Consider the following 14,570-nt stretch of genomic DNA (forward strand, 5'->3'; position numbering starts at 1 on the left):
CTTTCTTTTCCTTTCCTTTCCTTTCCTTCCCTTCCCTTCCCTTCCCTTCCATTACCTTCCCTTCTTTTGTTTCCTTTCCTTCTTTCCTTTCCCTTCCATTACCTTCCCTTCCCTTCTTTTGTTTCCTTTCCTTTCCTTTCCTTTCCTTTCCTTTGCTTTGCTTCTTTCCTTTCTTTTCCTCCTTTCCTTTCCTTTCCCTTCCTTCCCTTTTCTTTCCTTTCCTTTCCTCTCCTCTCCTTTCCTTCTTTTGTTTCCTTTCCTTCCTTCCCTTCCTTCCTTTCTTTTGTTTCCTTTCCTTTCCTTTCCTTCCCTTCCCTTCCCTTCTTTCCTTTCCTTTCCTTCCCTTCCCTTCCTTCCCTTCTTTCCTTTCCTTCCCTTCCCTTCCCTTCTTTCCTTTCCTTTCCTTTCCTTTCCTTTCCTTCCCTTCCCTTCTTTCCTTTCCTTTCCTTCCCTTCCCTTCTTTCCTTTCCTTTCCTTTTGTTTCCTTTCCTTCCATTACCTTCCCTTCTTTTGTTTCCTTTCCTCCTTTCCTTTCCTTTTCTTTCCTTTCGTTTCCTTTCCTTTCCTTCCCTTCCCTTCTTTTGTTTCCTTTCCTCCTTTCCTTTTCTTTCCTTCCCTTCCCTTCCATTACCTTCGCTTCCCTTCTTTCCTTTCCTTCTTTCCATTCCTTTCCTTTCCTTCCCTTCCCTTCCATTACCTTCCCTTCTTTTGTTTCCTTTCCTTTTCCTTTTCCTTTTCCTTTTCCTTTTTCCTTTTCCTTTTCCTTTCCCTTTTCCTTTCCTTTCCTTTCCTTCTTTTCCTTTTTCCTTTCCTTTCCTTTCCTTTCCTTTCCTTTCCTTTCCTTTCCTTTCCTTTCCTTTCCTTTCCTTTCCTTTCCTTTCCTTCCTTCCCTTCCCTTCCCTTCCCTTCTTTTGTTTCCTTTCCTTCTTTCCTTTCCTTCTTTCCTTTCCTTCTTTCCTTTCCTTTCCTTTCCTTTCCTTCCCTCTTCCTCCCTCCCTCCCTCTCTCCCTCCCTTTTCACATTTCTAAACCCTTTTGGTGTTTTCTGCTGGAAAAAAATGACAAAAATGTCACAAATCTCAGTTTTGGTCTTGCCAAGAATACCTGTATTATATTCCATTCTTCACACTTCACTTCACAAAGTGGATTTTGGTTTATGAAAATTTATATGTGATAATAAATTAGTTAGCTCAAGTTTCATGTGAATCTTTGCTGGTTTATCATTCGCAGGACAATGCCATTAAGACGGCTAAGTACAACTTTTTCACTTTTCTCCCTCGCAACTTGTATGAACAATTTCACCAGATGGCTAATGTATACTTCTTGTTCATTATTCTTTTGCAGGTAAGAGGGCTCTTTATTCCGTTCTTAGCAGCATTTTTTTACTTTTTAATAGAGATATGTACATAAGCTGTTCTGAGGCACCAAAGGCTGTCTGCTCTCTAAAGAGATTCTATTTCCAGTCAGTTTTTTAAAAATATGGCATCTTTTGGGGTGAGGCAAGAATCAAGATGGACGCTGCAATCACATGATTGAAACCCCCCCCCATTTTAACATGCATCACACATGTGAACAAGAGGTAGAGCTGTCAGCCTTATGAGGTAGACCAGTCAGGAAACACAACCAGATGAGTTAAGTCTAATTAGAATTAAGTAGAAGAGTAAAAGTATATTTTACAAGTCTAAATGTACATTTCTTCCCCCGTCTCAGAAACTAGAGAGAGTCTCTTCCGAGCTTCTTGCCCTCCCAGATTTCTACTGAGGGCTAAATGGCCTTTTACCTGACATTGCCTTGGTGGAATCTCTTTGCTCTGTCTTCCAAGGCCATTTTCACATAACGTTACAGGAGCTTCAGTCTCATGACCAAACTTGCCATCCTGAATTTTTGGATTCACTTTCCAGAGCATCCCCAGTGTGAGACAAAAAAAAAAAAAAGTGAGAAATCACGCCACTCAAATTTGGCCATTCTGCCACCAAAATTGAGTGTGAACTTGAATGACTGGAAGCTGGAAGTAAGGATTGCGTGTGGCTGGATGGTATTGGTGCTTACCAGATTGAAGTTTGAGGTTAATGGGGATTTGAACAAGCTTTTGTTTGAAATGGTATAGGGTCTGTTGCTTGAATAGAGGATTGGACTAGAACCTCCAAGACTTCTTCCAACTCTGTTATTCTGTTACTAATTTTGGCTTTTAATTTTTCCTCATCTTTAATTACAGATGAATCCTATTCTATTAGGAAAATTGCATTTATAGTTTTGTCATGTCTCATGAATTGTCAAGGTATTTTTCAAGGGCGACTCAACATTATTGCTTGGGAAGTTGGGGCGCTCAAATTACTATTTTTCCCAGATTTTTGCAATGTATTACAGCTTGTAAATTACTGAGCAAACAAAACAGAAGCATAAGGAGTTTGTATATTTAATTTTGAAGACAAAGGATCCTTGTAGTGATAACTCTTTCAAACACCCTTATTTCCTGTTCCTTGCCTGCCTTCCTAGCTTGGTGGGGTAGATATACAGATCTATGTAGAACAAGCTTCTACATCAGTGAAGTGGGCAGGATTCTAATTAATCTTATCAGATCTATCTTGGGGTAAGAGTCTATTGTGCCTGTGAACCTCAAGGCCTCTGCTTTGCCTAGTTGTCTGGTCCTGCTTGTACAACAAGAATAGAGGAAGTCCTTGATTTATTGCCTCAATTGAGCCCAAAATTTCTGTGGCTAAGCAAAACAGTTTTTAAGTGAATATTGCCCCATTTTATGACCTTTCTTGCCATGGTTGTTAAGTGAATCACTGAAATTATTAAGTTAGTAACAAGGTTGTTAAGTGAATCTGGTTTTCCCCATTATTTTTGCTTGTCAGAAGATGATCACATGATCCAGGGACACTGCAACCGTCATAAATATGAGTCACTTGTCAAGCTTCTGAATGTTGATCACATGACCATGGGGATGCTGCAATGGTCCTAAGTATGAAAAATGGTCCTAAGTTATTTTTGTATCTTTGTTGTAACTTTGAACGGTCATTAAATGAACTCTTGTATATATGTCCTGTTTTGACTCGGCTTTCCCTAAATGGAAGGAATGCTTTGTTCCTGCTGAAGATATTAATGCAAAGTTCTCCCTTTTAGCCTCCTTTGTGATAAGAAAAGTTTCCCCTTTGCCTTCTATTACAGTACTGCATCCAGTTTTGTTCACCACATTATAAAAAAGATGTTGAGACTCTAGAAAAAGTGCAGAGAAGAGCCACCAGGATGATTAGGCGACTGGAGACTAAAGCATGTGAAGAACGGTTGCAGGAACTGGGCCTGGCTAGTCTAGTGAAGAGAAGGACCAGGGGAGACATGATAGCAGTCTTCCAATATTCGAGGGGCTGCCACAGAGAGAAAGGGGTCAAGCTATTTCCCAAGGCCAGATAAGGAACAATGGATGGAAACTGAGCAAGGAGAGATTCAACCTGGAAATAAGGAGAAACTTTCTGACAGTGAGAACAATCAACCCATGGAACAGAGGTTGCCCTCAGAAGTTGTGGGAGCTTCACCACTGGAGGCTTTCAAGAAGAGATTGGACTCCCATCTGTCAGAAATGGTGTAGGGTCTCCTGCTTGGGTGGGGGGTTGGACTAGATGACCTACAAAGTCCCTTCCAACTCTGATTATGTTATTATTATCTGTTATTATCTGTTATCTGTTACAGACCTTCCCACAGATCTCCACACTGCCTTGGTTTGCACTCCTCGTTCCCCTCTGTATCTTGCTCTCCATCAGAGGTGTCCGTGATTTAATTGATGATGTTGTAAGTATTTGTTTTCAGCACCTGCAAAGGCATCTGTCTAACTGGATGACTTTTGTAATCTCTTGGAGGAGGATAGTAGGATCATTCTGTAGCAGATGAGTTTATCAGATTCATGGGGGTTGGGGGGGGGAGAGAGAGGGGGAAAGAAACTCAACTATCTAGACAGGATGCTACCATTCTGGAGGGGGGGGGAGGCAGGTTGCTAGAGCCGGATTTCTTGCATGGCTTTTGCTTTTGCTGTAACGCGTTTGATTTAGGGAGGGGCTTCCTCCCAGCCAGAGCCAGATTACCAAGGTGGCAGTGCCCTGAGAGTGAACTGCTATCCAGAGGTGGTATTCAGCAGGTTCTGACCAGTTCTGGAGAACCAGTAGCAGAAATTTGGAGTAGTTTGGAGAACTGGCCAATATCACTTCTGAGTGGCCCCGCCCCCATCTATTGTCTGTCTCCCGAGTCCCAGCTGATTGGCTGGGTCTTCTTTGGTTGCCCTGCACAGGAGAACGGAGCTGGAAAGCAGGTTAGTGGGGTGGGGAGGGAATGGGGATTTTGCAGTAACCTTTCCCTGCCATGCCCACCAAGCCATGCCACGCCCACCAAGCCACGCCCACAGAACCGGTAGTAAAAAAAATTGAATCCCATCACTGCTGCTATCAAGTTAACATCTTGGAGTTCTCAAAACACCCTTGTGGCATATTGTTGGCAACTGGTGGACTGGAAGATTGGGGTGTGGTTGTTGTTTGAAGAGGGAAAATTAGCTTAACGCTTTACGTGGAAACTTCAGGTTCTGCCTGACTTCTCTGCAATCACTGGCACTCCATTAAACCCATTTCAAGAGTCATGCTTTCTTGAATAAAGATAGTTGAGGCAGGTCCTTTTCCTGTTTGACAACTTTAACATCTATGGACTTCATCTTCAACTCCAACTCCAACTCCCAAAGCCTGGGCTATGGAGATTCTCAGTCATCCAAGTCATGGTTGTCCCAAAGGTGCTTTTTCTAAATGGTAAATTGACTCTGTCCTTGAAGACATTTCATCCAAGAAGCTTCTTCAGTTCTGACTGAAGGATTTATGTTCCTTGCGGTCATCTGGTCGTTAGCACTCAGAATGATAAGACGAGGAGTGAAACTTCTTCAAGAAAAAACAAAGTCCAGTTGCCTTTTGAAAAAGTCCCTTTGGGACCATGCGTGGGGTGCCGAATTCTGGGAGTTAAGGTCCACGCATCTTAAAGTTGTCAAGTTTGAAAAACAGTGATGTAGAAATCAGGTGATTTTTGGCACTAATCTTTGTTTTAAGACCCCTCATTGGCTCTATATCACGCAGAGAAATAAAGGTAAGGTTGTTAGTGTTTTTAATCAGTGACAAACCTCTAATCAGGCCCTCTGTGTGTTATTTTGAAGTGGAACTGCAGAGGAAACTATTGTAGTAAACTACCTGATTGAAGACCAGGATACCTGTTCATTTCTCTTTACTTCTTATTTGAGCACAACTAGAACAGAAGGAATTTGTTTTAAGCCCCTAACTCACCAGGATTCAGACTGAAGGATTTAAGGGCACCTTCCCAAAGCCTTAATAGTTTTTGACTGTAAGCAGTAAGGACGATCTACCTTCAGAAGAATCTACCTGCATTTTGGGTCTTGCACCGGATAGTTAGGTTAACACAGGTACTATGTATTTTAATTCGACTTATTTGCTATGTTCAGGCTCACTATAGACTGGAATGTAGGGCAGCATAGGATTGATTAGATAGCTTCTAACATTCTTAAACTGAAAAGATAATTTACAGAAGAATGGCTGGATACTGTCTCCTGATAACAAAAAAGTTTCTTAGTGTCAGCTGACCTTTGATTATCTAACTTCAAACAAGCTTTGTGGTTGATTTACTGTGCAAAGGAGAGGTTACTCCTATCTTGTCCAACCAACTTTCCTCTTTCATTTTTCTTTGTTGTGGGAACTATAAAAAGGAATGTAAGATGGGTCTCTGAGGTTCTCCTCTTTCATAGAGAGATCCAACTTTATCAGGATTCTCTAATAAACTGCTTTTCTATGATTTTCCGACTCGGTTGCTTATTGGGAAGGTAAACTGAGGCAGAACCTAGGGCCAGCTTTGGCTATCAGTGTCACCTGGTTTTAAAGAAGGTAAGCCTAAGGCAAGAAAAGAGCAAGCAGGTATGTTAGCAATGTAAGTCACCTAACAGCTATTTGGGTTGGAAATATATAAACCAGGATAGACATTTTAATACTGTATCTTTAAGAAAATGCAAAACTGTAATTGGGTGTGGTTTCTCAAACGGCCATAAGATGGAGCCAGAAACCTGGGTTGTTTAGTCTTAGTCTCAGAAGAGAGTGTATCTAAGTGAGTCTCTGTTTCCTTCTGTTGGAGAGTATTGCCGTTCCTAATTGACTGTTATTCTTGGATTTGATGTAAGTCTGATACTGAAGTGTTTTTGATACTGGACTTTGTATTGGATTATCCCTGCATTGTACACTGACTGCCTTACCTGTGAATGACTTTGGACTGCTTATTTTGAACTTTGTTTAAACGTTTCTGGAAGTAAAAACCTACATTTACTGTACAGTGTATCTGTGTGCTATGTGTGTATTATTCAAACACTTCTCTCAAATACGTCTCCCTGTATGCGCTCATTCTCCTAACGGGGAATTACCTCAACAAGGTAGTTTTATCCTGTTCAACTGGAGAAAATTATATATATATTTAAAATATATTAAAATATAACAGTTAAAATACAGCACTTAATTCTACTCTATTTATCCCCTGGGATGCTCAGGTTGACCAAAGCTAAATGAACCACATTTTACAGGGTTATCTTCATCCAGAAAAGGCAAAAGAAGGTCAGGTACTTATCTAGCATTTCAAAAGCCCATTTCCTGTATTCTTTGTATTAACTTTTCATAATTTGATGGAAGTATATTTCACATTCCACATTTAATATTTCACATTCCACATTTGGTGGAATGTGAGATGAGAGTTTCTGGTCAGAGGGCTGGTAACTTTTGATTTTGGATTAAAGCAGCATTTCTCAAACTTGGCATGGTTTCTTGGAGCTGAAGTCTACATATCTGCCAAGTTTAAGAAACCTTGGATTAGGTGACGTCCTCGATGAACAGATGCTCAGTGTACCAATGCATTTCACGCATTCTTTTTTGCTTCTCAGGCACGACACAAAAGTGATGGGGAAATCAACAACCGACCTTGTGAGATCTTGACAGGTGGAAGGTAAGCCAACCTGGAAGATGCTTTCAGAAACATGTTAACCTCCTTTGAGAAGCACTGTCCTTTTAAGTGAGAGAATAAAGTCGGAGAATAACTAATACTTTTTTGACTTATATTCTTCTTGGAAGTTATTAATAGTCATGAGCTTCCTGGAATGGGATAGCAAGTCATGAGCAAATACAGAGACCTTCAAGGCATTGCCAAAAGACCCATATTAGAATAAGTAGCGATGGCTTAATACTGAAAAAAAATGGGATGTGATCTTCTACCGGACTAGTGATTGATGGGAATCACCCAAAGAAGATAGCAATAGCACTGAGATGAAGCTTCTTGGATGAGAAGCGAAACGTCTTCAAAGAAAAACCAGAGAATCCAGTTACCTTTTGAAAAAATCACTTTTGGGACAACCATGAGCTAGATGACTGAGAATCTCCATAGACAATAGGCTTACGTGTCATTTCATAGTGCTTTACTGCCCTCTCTAAGTGGTTTACAGAGTCAGAATATTGCCCCCAACAATCTGGATCCTCATTTTAATGACCTCGGAAGGATGGAAGGCTGAGTCAATCTTGAGTCCGTCAGGATCGAACTCCTGGCAGTGAGTAGAATTAGCCTGCAGTATTTCATTCTAACCACTGCACCACCAGGGCTCATAAGGTCAATGGCTTGATTGACTTGATCATTATTACTTTTTCCAACGGCGCTGAATCATCAGGCAGCAACGCCCAAGCAAGCCACAAGAAACAGGGAGAGTGGAGATCTGTGGGCCTTTATCTCTCACAATATCACATTTCATGCTTAAAATGCTTGCTTGCAAAAAATGAACTTGTTGTCAAATGTTGACATCTTCCTATAAGTGTCTAGAGGTGTGTACAAAGAACATCTGTGGCTTCAGTTATTTACAACTATAGTAGGGAAAGCTGACATGAGGGCAACTTGGAGTGAATTTCTTCAGTGAGGGGAAACATTCTCCAACAACTCTTTTAAGACTTTTTCCAGTTTTAAAACTTTATTAATTAAAAAAATTGAATAAAAAAGAAAAGGTGTTAAAAAGGGGGAAAGGCATAACAAAAAAAAAAATACAGGGTACAAGTAACAAGAACAAAAACTATATAAAAAACTATCTTCTGTCTTTTTTTGATACTCTTCTGACCCAAACCTGTTCTGTTCCAAGTAAACAAACACCAAACAGAGATAAAAGCAACACCTTTTAATGCTTCTCTGCGAATTTCCGTTCATTCACGGTTAAAAGGCTATTAAAACTAATTGTCTCTGATAAGAACGAGCCTTGCCAAGGTTGTGCAAGGCTGCCAAAAGCACTAGATTAAGTTGCCAAGAAATATTCCAAGCAAAAAGTTTTCAAACACAAACCAAGATAGTCCGAACTTCCACAAGGCTTGCAGTGCAAGAACTTCTTTGCTTCGTGCAAAGAATACCGGTCTCTTAGGCTGGCTTTTATCTCTTAAGGGAGGGGCCATTATCTTGCAGCCTTACTCCCGAGTCGCCCGTGCTGCTGCAGCTGCTCTTTCCTACAAGCAGCCCTGCACTCATCCGCACTGGGCACAGGCTCCTCGGAGGCCTCTTCATCACTGCTGCCAGCCTCCACAGGCAACTCCGAAGGCAGCACTCCACTCCCTGTTGGTCCTGGCCCCATCCCTACATCACACGTAGGCCCTTCATCTGAGTCCTCACTCTCCGAGACCTCAGCCATCCGCACCTGCTGCCGGTGAACCACAACAGATACAGATAAAAATCAGTAAATCAATCACCCTTGAATTACAATATACCATAACAAACAGTACCTCTATCACCATAAACCTATCAATCATCAAAACCCAGACCTCATTTTTATCAGTTTTGGTCAAAAATTCCAAGAGTTTGTTTCTAGGTAGAAACGAAGCAAGATAAAGACTTTTCTTTAACCAAAGCAGCCAATTTTGCCATTTCTCTATTCTCGAGAATGGTATTCACTGCAAATTCACCTTTTTTTCTTTCCTGAGCTTTTTAGTTTGTTGACACAAGTCCCATAAAGTGGATTTATTTATTTTATTTGTATTTATTTATTAACTTGTATTTTGCCTTTAATATTTTTACTAATAACTCAAGGAGGTGAACATATCCAACACACCTTGCTCCTCCTATTTTCCCCGACAACAACAGCCCTGTGATGTGGGCTGGGGTTGAGAGAATGTGATTGGCCCAAAGTCACTCAGCTGATTTTCCTGGCTAAGGTGGGTCTTGAGCTTGTGATCTCCTGTCCCAAAGGTGCTTTTTCAGAAGGCAACTGGACTTTCTTGTTTTTTCTTTGAAGATGTTTCGCTTCTCATCCAAGAAGTTTCTTCAGCTCTAACGAGATGGTGGGAATGGAAGGAACTTTATTCCTTGCAGACAGCTGGTCATTTGCATCCTTTTAGAGGGTCGTTGAAGCACTTGGAGGTTTAGCTGTGTCCTCAAGGTCACCTGAGTAATGTTCCTGGTTCCTGTAGTCTGCAATTTTTCCTCTGGAAATAGAGGACTACAGGAACCAAATTGCAGACTACAAAAACCAGGAGCATTACTCAGGTGACCTTGAGGACACAGATAAATCTCTATGTGCTTCAATGACCCTCTAAAAGGATGCAAATGACCAACTGACTGCAAGGAATATAAATCCTTCTATTCCCCACCATCCAGTCAGAGCTGAAGAAGCTTCTTGGATGAGAAGCAAAACGTCTTCAAAGAAAAAACAAAGAAAGTCCAGTTGCCTCTTGAAAAAGCACCTTTGGGACAGCCATGACCTGAATGACTGAGATTGTCTACAGACTTTTGCGAGCTTCTGCTTTCTAGACTGGTGATTTAACCACTAGACCAAACTTTTCTTATCGATTATCTTTCCCATATTCCCAGTTTCTGCAAAATGAAATGGTGCAATATACAAGTGGGTGATATCATTTGCCTCCACAAGGATAGCTTCGTACCGGTAAGAATTTGTCTTTTCCTGTCTTTTAATCAAGGCTGCCCCCCGGATAACATTTTAAGTTCTCAAGAGACAAAATCATGGTTGAGCTTCTTCCATCAGGATCGTTTTGCTTTTCCAGCAAGTTGCCAAGATTGAAATGAAAGGCGAGGATTAGAGGCGGGCACCAAATTTCTTGACTACGTACCGAACAAACAAAATGTTTTTGGCGAGATGATTTCAAGAGTGGTTAAAAATATTGAGATCCTAAAAGAATTATGTCTTCTAATTATGGCAACTCTGTTTCGGTTCAGAACAGAAGGAGCAGAGTTTTGAAAACTTTTGTGTTTGCAAATCTCCATCTTTAGATTGGATCCAGGGGTTGGAAGGGAATGTCCTTTGTCCTACAAAGGCTTGTGTAAAATTGCTGGTGGAAAATAACAAGTTTTAACATGCTTCCCATCATTTGCACGGTGATGGTGTTTGTGTATAACTGGACCTGAAATCACAAAATCCATCCAGAGCTACAGTCATCTGGACCCGTGATGGCGAACCTATGGCATGCGTGCCACAAGTGGCATGCAGAGCCATTTGTGCTGGCACACGAGCTGCAGGCAAGCTTACCTCACTGCGCATGTGTGTGCCTCACAGCTAATTTTCGGCCGGTTTGAGGCCTTTTTCGGCCTCCCAGAAGCTTCAGGAAGGCTTCTGCAAGCTTTTCAGGCCAAAAACTAGGCCCGTTTTGTCACTACCCATTTTTCCAGAAGTACCGGAAATGACAAAACAGGCCTAGTTTTTGGCCTGAAAAGCCTGCAGAAGCCTTCCTGAAGGCTCTGGGAGGCTGAAAAAGGCCTCAAACTAGCCAAAAATCAGCCATGAGGTGCAGTGCAGGTAAGGGGGTGGTGTGGGTGGGTGGGGATTACATGAGCATGCGTAGGGGGCGTGGGGGGGCACGCATTGTCTTCTGGGTGCTGGCACGCAAGCGTGAGTGTGCAAGCGCGTGCACAATTTTTGGCACAGGAGCCCAAAAAGGTTAGCCACCACTGATCTAGACAGTTACAATCTACTTAAAAAAAATAATAATCTTATTTTTAAAAAAAACTTCCCCAAAGAAGGCAATGGAAAACAAATAAAATATTTTATTTATTTGATTTTTGTCCTGCCTATTATTTTATTAGTCTTTCACAGTGAATAAATACATATCGTAATATTCCTTCCTCCTGTTTTCCTCATATCAACAGTATGAGGTGGATTGGGCTGAGGGAGAGGAACTTGCTCAAAGTCATGCAGCTGGCTTTCATGCCTAAGGTGGGACTAGAACTCCCTGTCTCCTGGTATTTGGCCCAAAGTCACCCAGTCACTTTTCATGCCAAAAATGGGACTACAAGTCATAGTCTTCCACTTTCTAGGCCAGCATCTTATCCATCGTACCAAAGTGGCTCTTGTATTTCAGTCTGAATTTACCTAAGTTTTCATTTTCTGTCAAGCCAAAAGCATAATTTTGGAATCATTGAATATTCTCACTTTTCTGAATTTCACTGTTCTGCAGTTCACCCTTATTTTAAGACGTATAACAGGAAAAACTGTATGAAAACCATGTATTTATTTATTTGTATAATTTATAGACGGCCCATCTGACCTCAAGGTAACTCACAGCAACATATTACATGCATTAAGGGACATGGTTTCTTAAAACTGCATCATTATCAAATTACCAACTAAAGTCTCTGACTTTGGAGAACTGTGGACAATTGAACTGATGGTATACAGCTAGTCCTCAACTTACAATCACAATTGGGACTGGCATTTCCATCGTAAGTCGTTGCTGTTATAAGTTGAGTGAGACCTGATTTTATTACAAGTTTTACTTCAATCATTAAGTGAGTCATTGAAGTCATTAAGTGAATCATTGCAGCCATTAAGTCAATCTTGCGGTGGTTAAGGGCATGGAGAATCCATTTTCATTGTCCAGTTGTCAAATTCCATGTATAGGTAATTCTCACGTACGTGCCCAATACGTGCACATCCCTTGCACATGTGCATACATCCCTGGCATGCGCATGTGCCCTACGCATGCATCCCATCCCCATGCATGTGCCCCATGCCCCACACATGCATGCATGTTCCAGCACATGCCCCCTGCCCCCCATGCATGTGTGTGCATCCCCTCACAGACGTCCCACCCCCGCACATGTGCACACATCCCCACACATGCGCCCCGCACTCGTGCATGCATGTATGCCCCTCGCACATGCGCCCTGTGCCCCCACATGCACGGCAGAGATCTGAAGACCAGCTGGCCAGCGGGAGGCGTGCGCATGCATGCATAGTAGAGCTGAGCTGGGGCGATGGCTCGTGTGCCCACAGAGTTTGCTATCACGGGCCTAGGACAGCATTTTGTTGGAGATGTAATAAAGACAATGCTTCTTTAAAACATGTTTTTACAAAGTCTTATATTTACTAAGCTTTGACAGAAAGTAGTGGATAATATTAATGTGAAAGTATCCATGATATCAGTCACTCTGAGACGTTATCTCTCCAATTGATTTATTAGGAACAGATCTGGCATGTCAAAAGCAATTTCCCAAGTGAAAGTTTTTTGGCGTGTTACACAGAACCCACCCTCTCTCCTCCCTTTTCTCCTCCAACTTCTACACTTCATAAATCACAAGAACCAATTAACTGCAACTGGAAATTCTTAATACGACACACAGAATAACCTTGAACTTTTCAACTTCTCTAACTCTCAAAAAAAAAGTGGCAGCTGAATTTCAAAGCTGACAATAAAAGCCAAAATTTTCAGAAGATGGATCTATCAACAAAGCTCTCTGCTTTTTTTTTTTTTTTTCCAGGCTGACCTCCTTTTACTCTCCAGTTCTGAACCAAACAGCCTCTGCTATGTGGAGACCATGGACATAGATGGGTAATGTCTTTGCTTGTTATTTTTAATAGAATAGAACAGAATAGAATGGAATGGAATGGAATAGAATGGAACAAAATGGAACAGAATAGGATTCTTTATTGGCCAAGTGTGATTGGACACACAAGGAACTTACCTCCGGTGCATAAGCTCTCAGTATACATACAACTTGATACAAACAATAAGTGATCAGTCATGATCATAGTCATCATAAAAATACATTCATCATCAATCATAAGATACAACACTTAGTGATAGTCACAGGATACGAAAGAAGCAATCGACATAAATCATACTAGGATATTAAGAAAACAATATAAATCGTAAGCAACGAAGATCGGGTTTGATTGCCCTGTCATTATGCATAGAATACGAACCTTCTCAAATACTGGCTGGGGAATTCTGGGAATTGAAGTCCATACATCTTAAAGTTCCCGAGGTTGAAAAATGCTGATGTTGATTTTTCACACATCAAAGGTGCTCTTGGATAGGGGAGAGAATAAGGGCAAAAAAAATCATTTTGATACCAGTTAACCAATTATTTAGTTAAAGATGATTTCAACTTGTTTCATTCCTCGCATAGGGAATAATTGAAGATAATGTAGGAAATAATTTTGCCAAGACACATGCTCTGGTTAGATGCCAGTAGAGGAACATGTTAAATTAATTAATTTAAATTAATTTTGATGAAACAGCGTTGGTCTATGCACATGAACGCAGGTAGTCCTTGACTTACAGCACAGTTGACACCAGATTTTCCATTGCTATACAGGATGGTTGTTGAGTGAGTTGTGCTTAATTTTATGACCTGTTTTGCCATGGTTGTTAAATGAATCACTGCAGTTGTTAAGTGAATCCCTCAGTCATTAAGTGACTCCAGTTCTCCCCCTTGACTTTCCTTCTCAGAAGCTGGCTGGGAAGGTACAAATGGCAATCCCATAACCCAAGGACGTTACCACCATCATAACAGACAACAGATAATCAGAATTGGAAGGGACCTTGTAGGTCATCTCGTCCAACCTCCTGCCCAAGCAGGAGACCCTACACCATTTCTGACAAATGGTAGTCCAATCTCTTCTTGAAGTTCCCACAACTTCACTTAACAACTAAGTTACTCATTTAATAATTGCAGTCATTCACTTAAGAAATGTGGTAAGAAAAGCTGTAAAATGGGGCAATTCACTTCACAATACAAATTCTGGGCTCATAAATCAAGGACTACCTGTATTTTTAATCACATGACCGTGGGATGCTGCATCGGTCAAAAGTGTGACGACTGGTTGTAAGTCAAGTTTTTCAGTGCCGTTGTAACTTTGGACACTGAATAAATGGTTGTTAAGTGAAGGACCACTGTAGAAATCCAAAGAAAATAGCACATACTCCCATCCCAGCCTCCATTTAAGACATGTTTTCCATTAAATTTAAATTGAAACAATACAATACAATACTACAGTACAAAAGCACCACTCATTTTCCAGTTTTTAAGCTGACTCCACTCTGCTTTTTTTTCAGAGAGACTAACCTGAAATACAGACAAGCTCTCCTGGAAACACACGAGCAGCTGACCTCCACGGAGAACATGGCTGCCTTTGACGGTCAGTGTTTCTGCTAGTCCTTCCTTTTCATTTTCAGAAATGGTTCCTTGGGAGTGGTGGTTTCATTTATGATTAGCCTGGTTCTACTGGGGTTTGTCATTCAG

General features: G+C 41.2%; 1 protein-coding gene across 5 annotated transcripts in view; it reads left to right on the forward strand.

Annotated features, from left to right (window-relative positions):
• The window catches only part of ATP8B3 (ATPase phospholipid transporting 8B3), a 96,555-nt gene that overhangs the window by 32,044 nt on the left and 49,941 nt on the right, over positions 1-14,570 (forward strand). For all 5 annotated transcript variants that reach the window (XM_087952600.1, XM_087952599.1, XM_087952601.1 and 2 more), the window contains 6 exons: positions 1,230-1,343; positions 3,690-3,788; positions 6,958-7,019; positions 9,903-9,975; positions 12,804-12,874; positions 14,384-14,466. In XM_087952600.1, the coding sequence (XP_087808726.1) occupies positions 1,230-1,343; positions 3,690-3,788; positions 6,958-7,019; positions 9,903-9,975; positions 12,804-12,874; positions 14,384-14,466 (502 nt within the window). The remainder of the gene's footprint in view (positions 1-1,229; positions 1,344-3,689; positions 3,789-6,957; positions 7,020-9,902; positions 9,976-12,803; positions 12,875-14,383; positions 14,467-14,570) is intronic.

Source organism: Notechis scutatus, chromosome 1 (genome assembly GCF_049901735.1).
Source record: "Notechis scutatus isolate UNSWTSFEM ecotype Mainland chromosome 1, rNotScu1.2, whole genome shotgun sequence".
In the NCBI taxonomy this organism is placed as follows: domain Eukaryota; kingdom Metazoa; phylum Chordata; class Lepidosauria; order Squamata; family Elapidae; genus Notechis; species Notechis scutatus.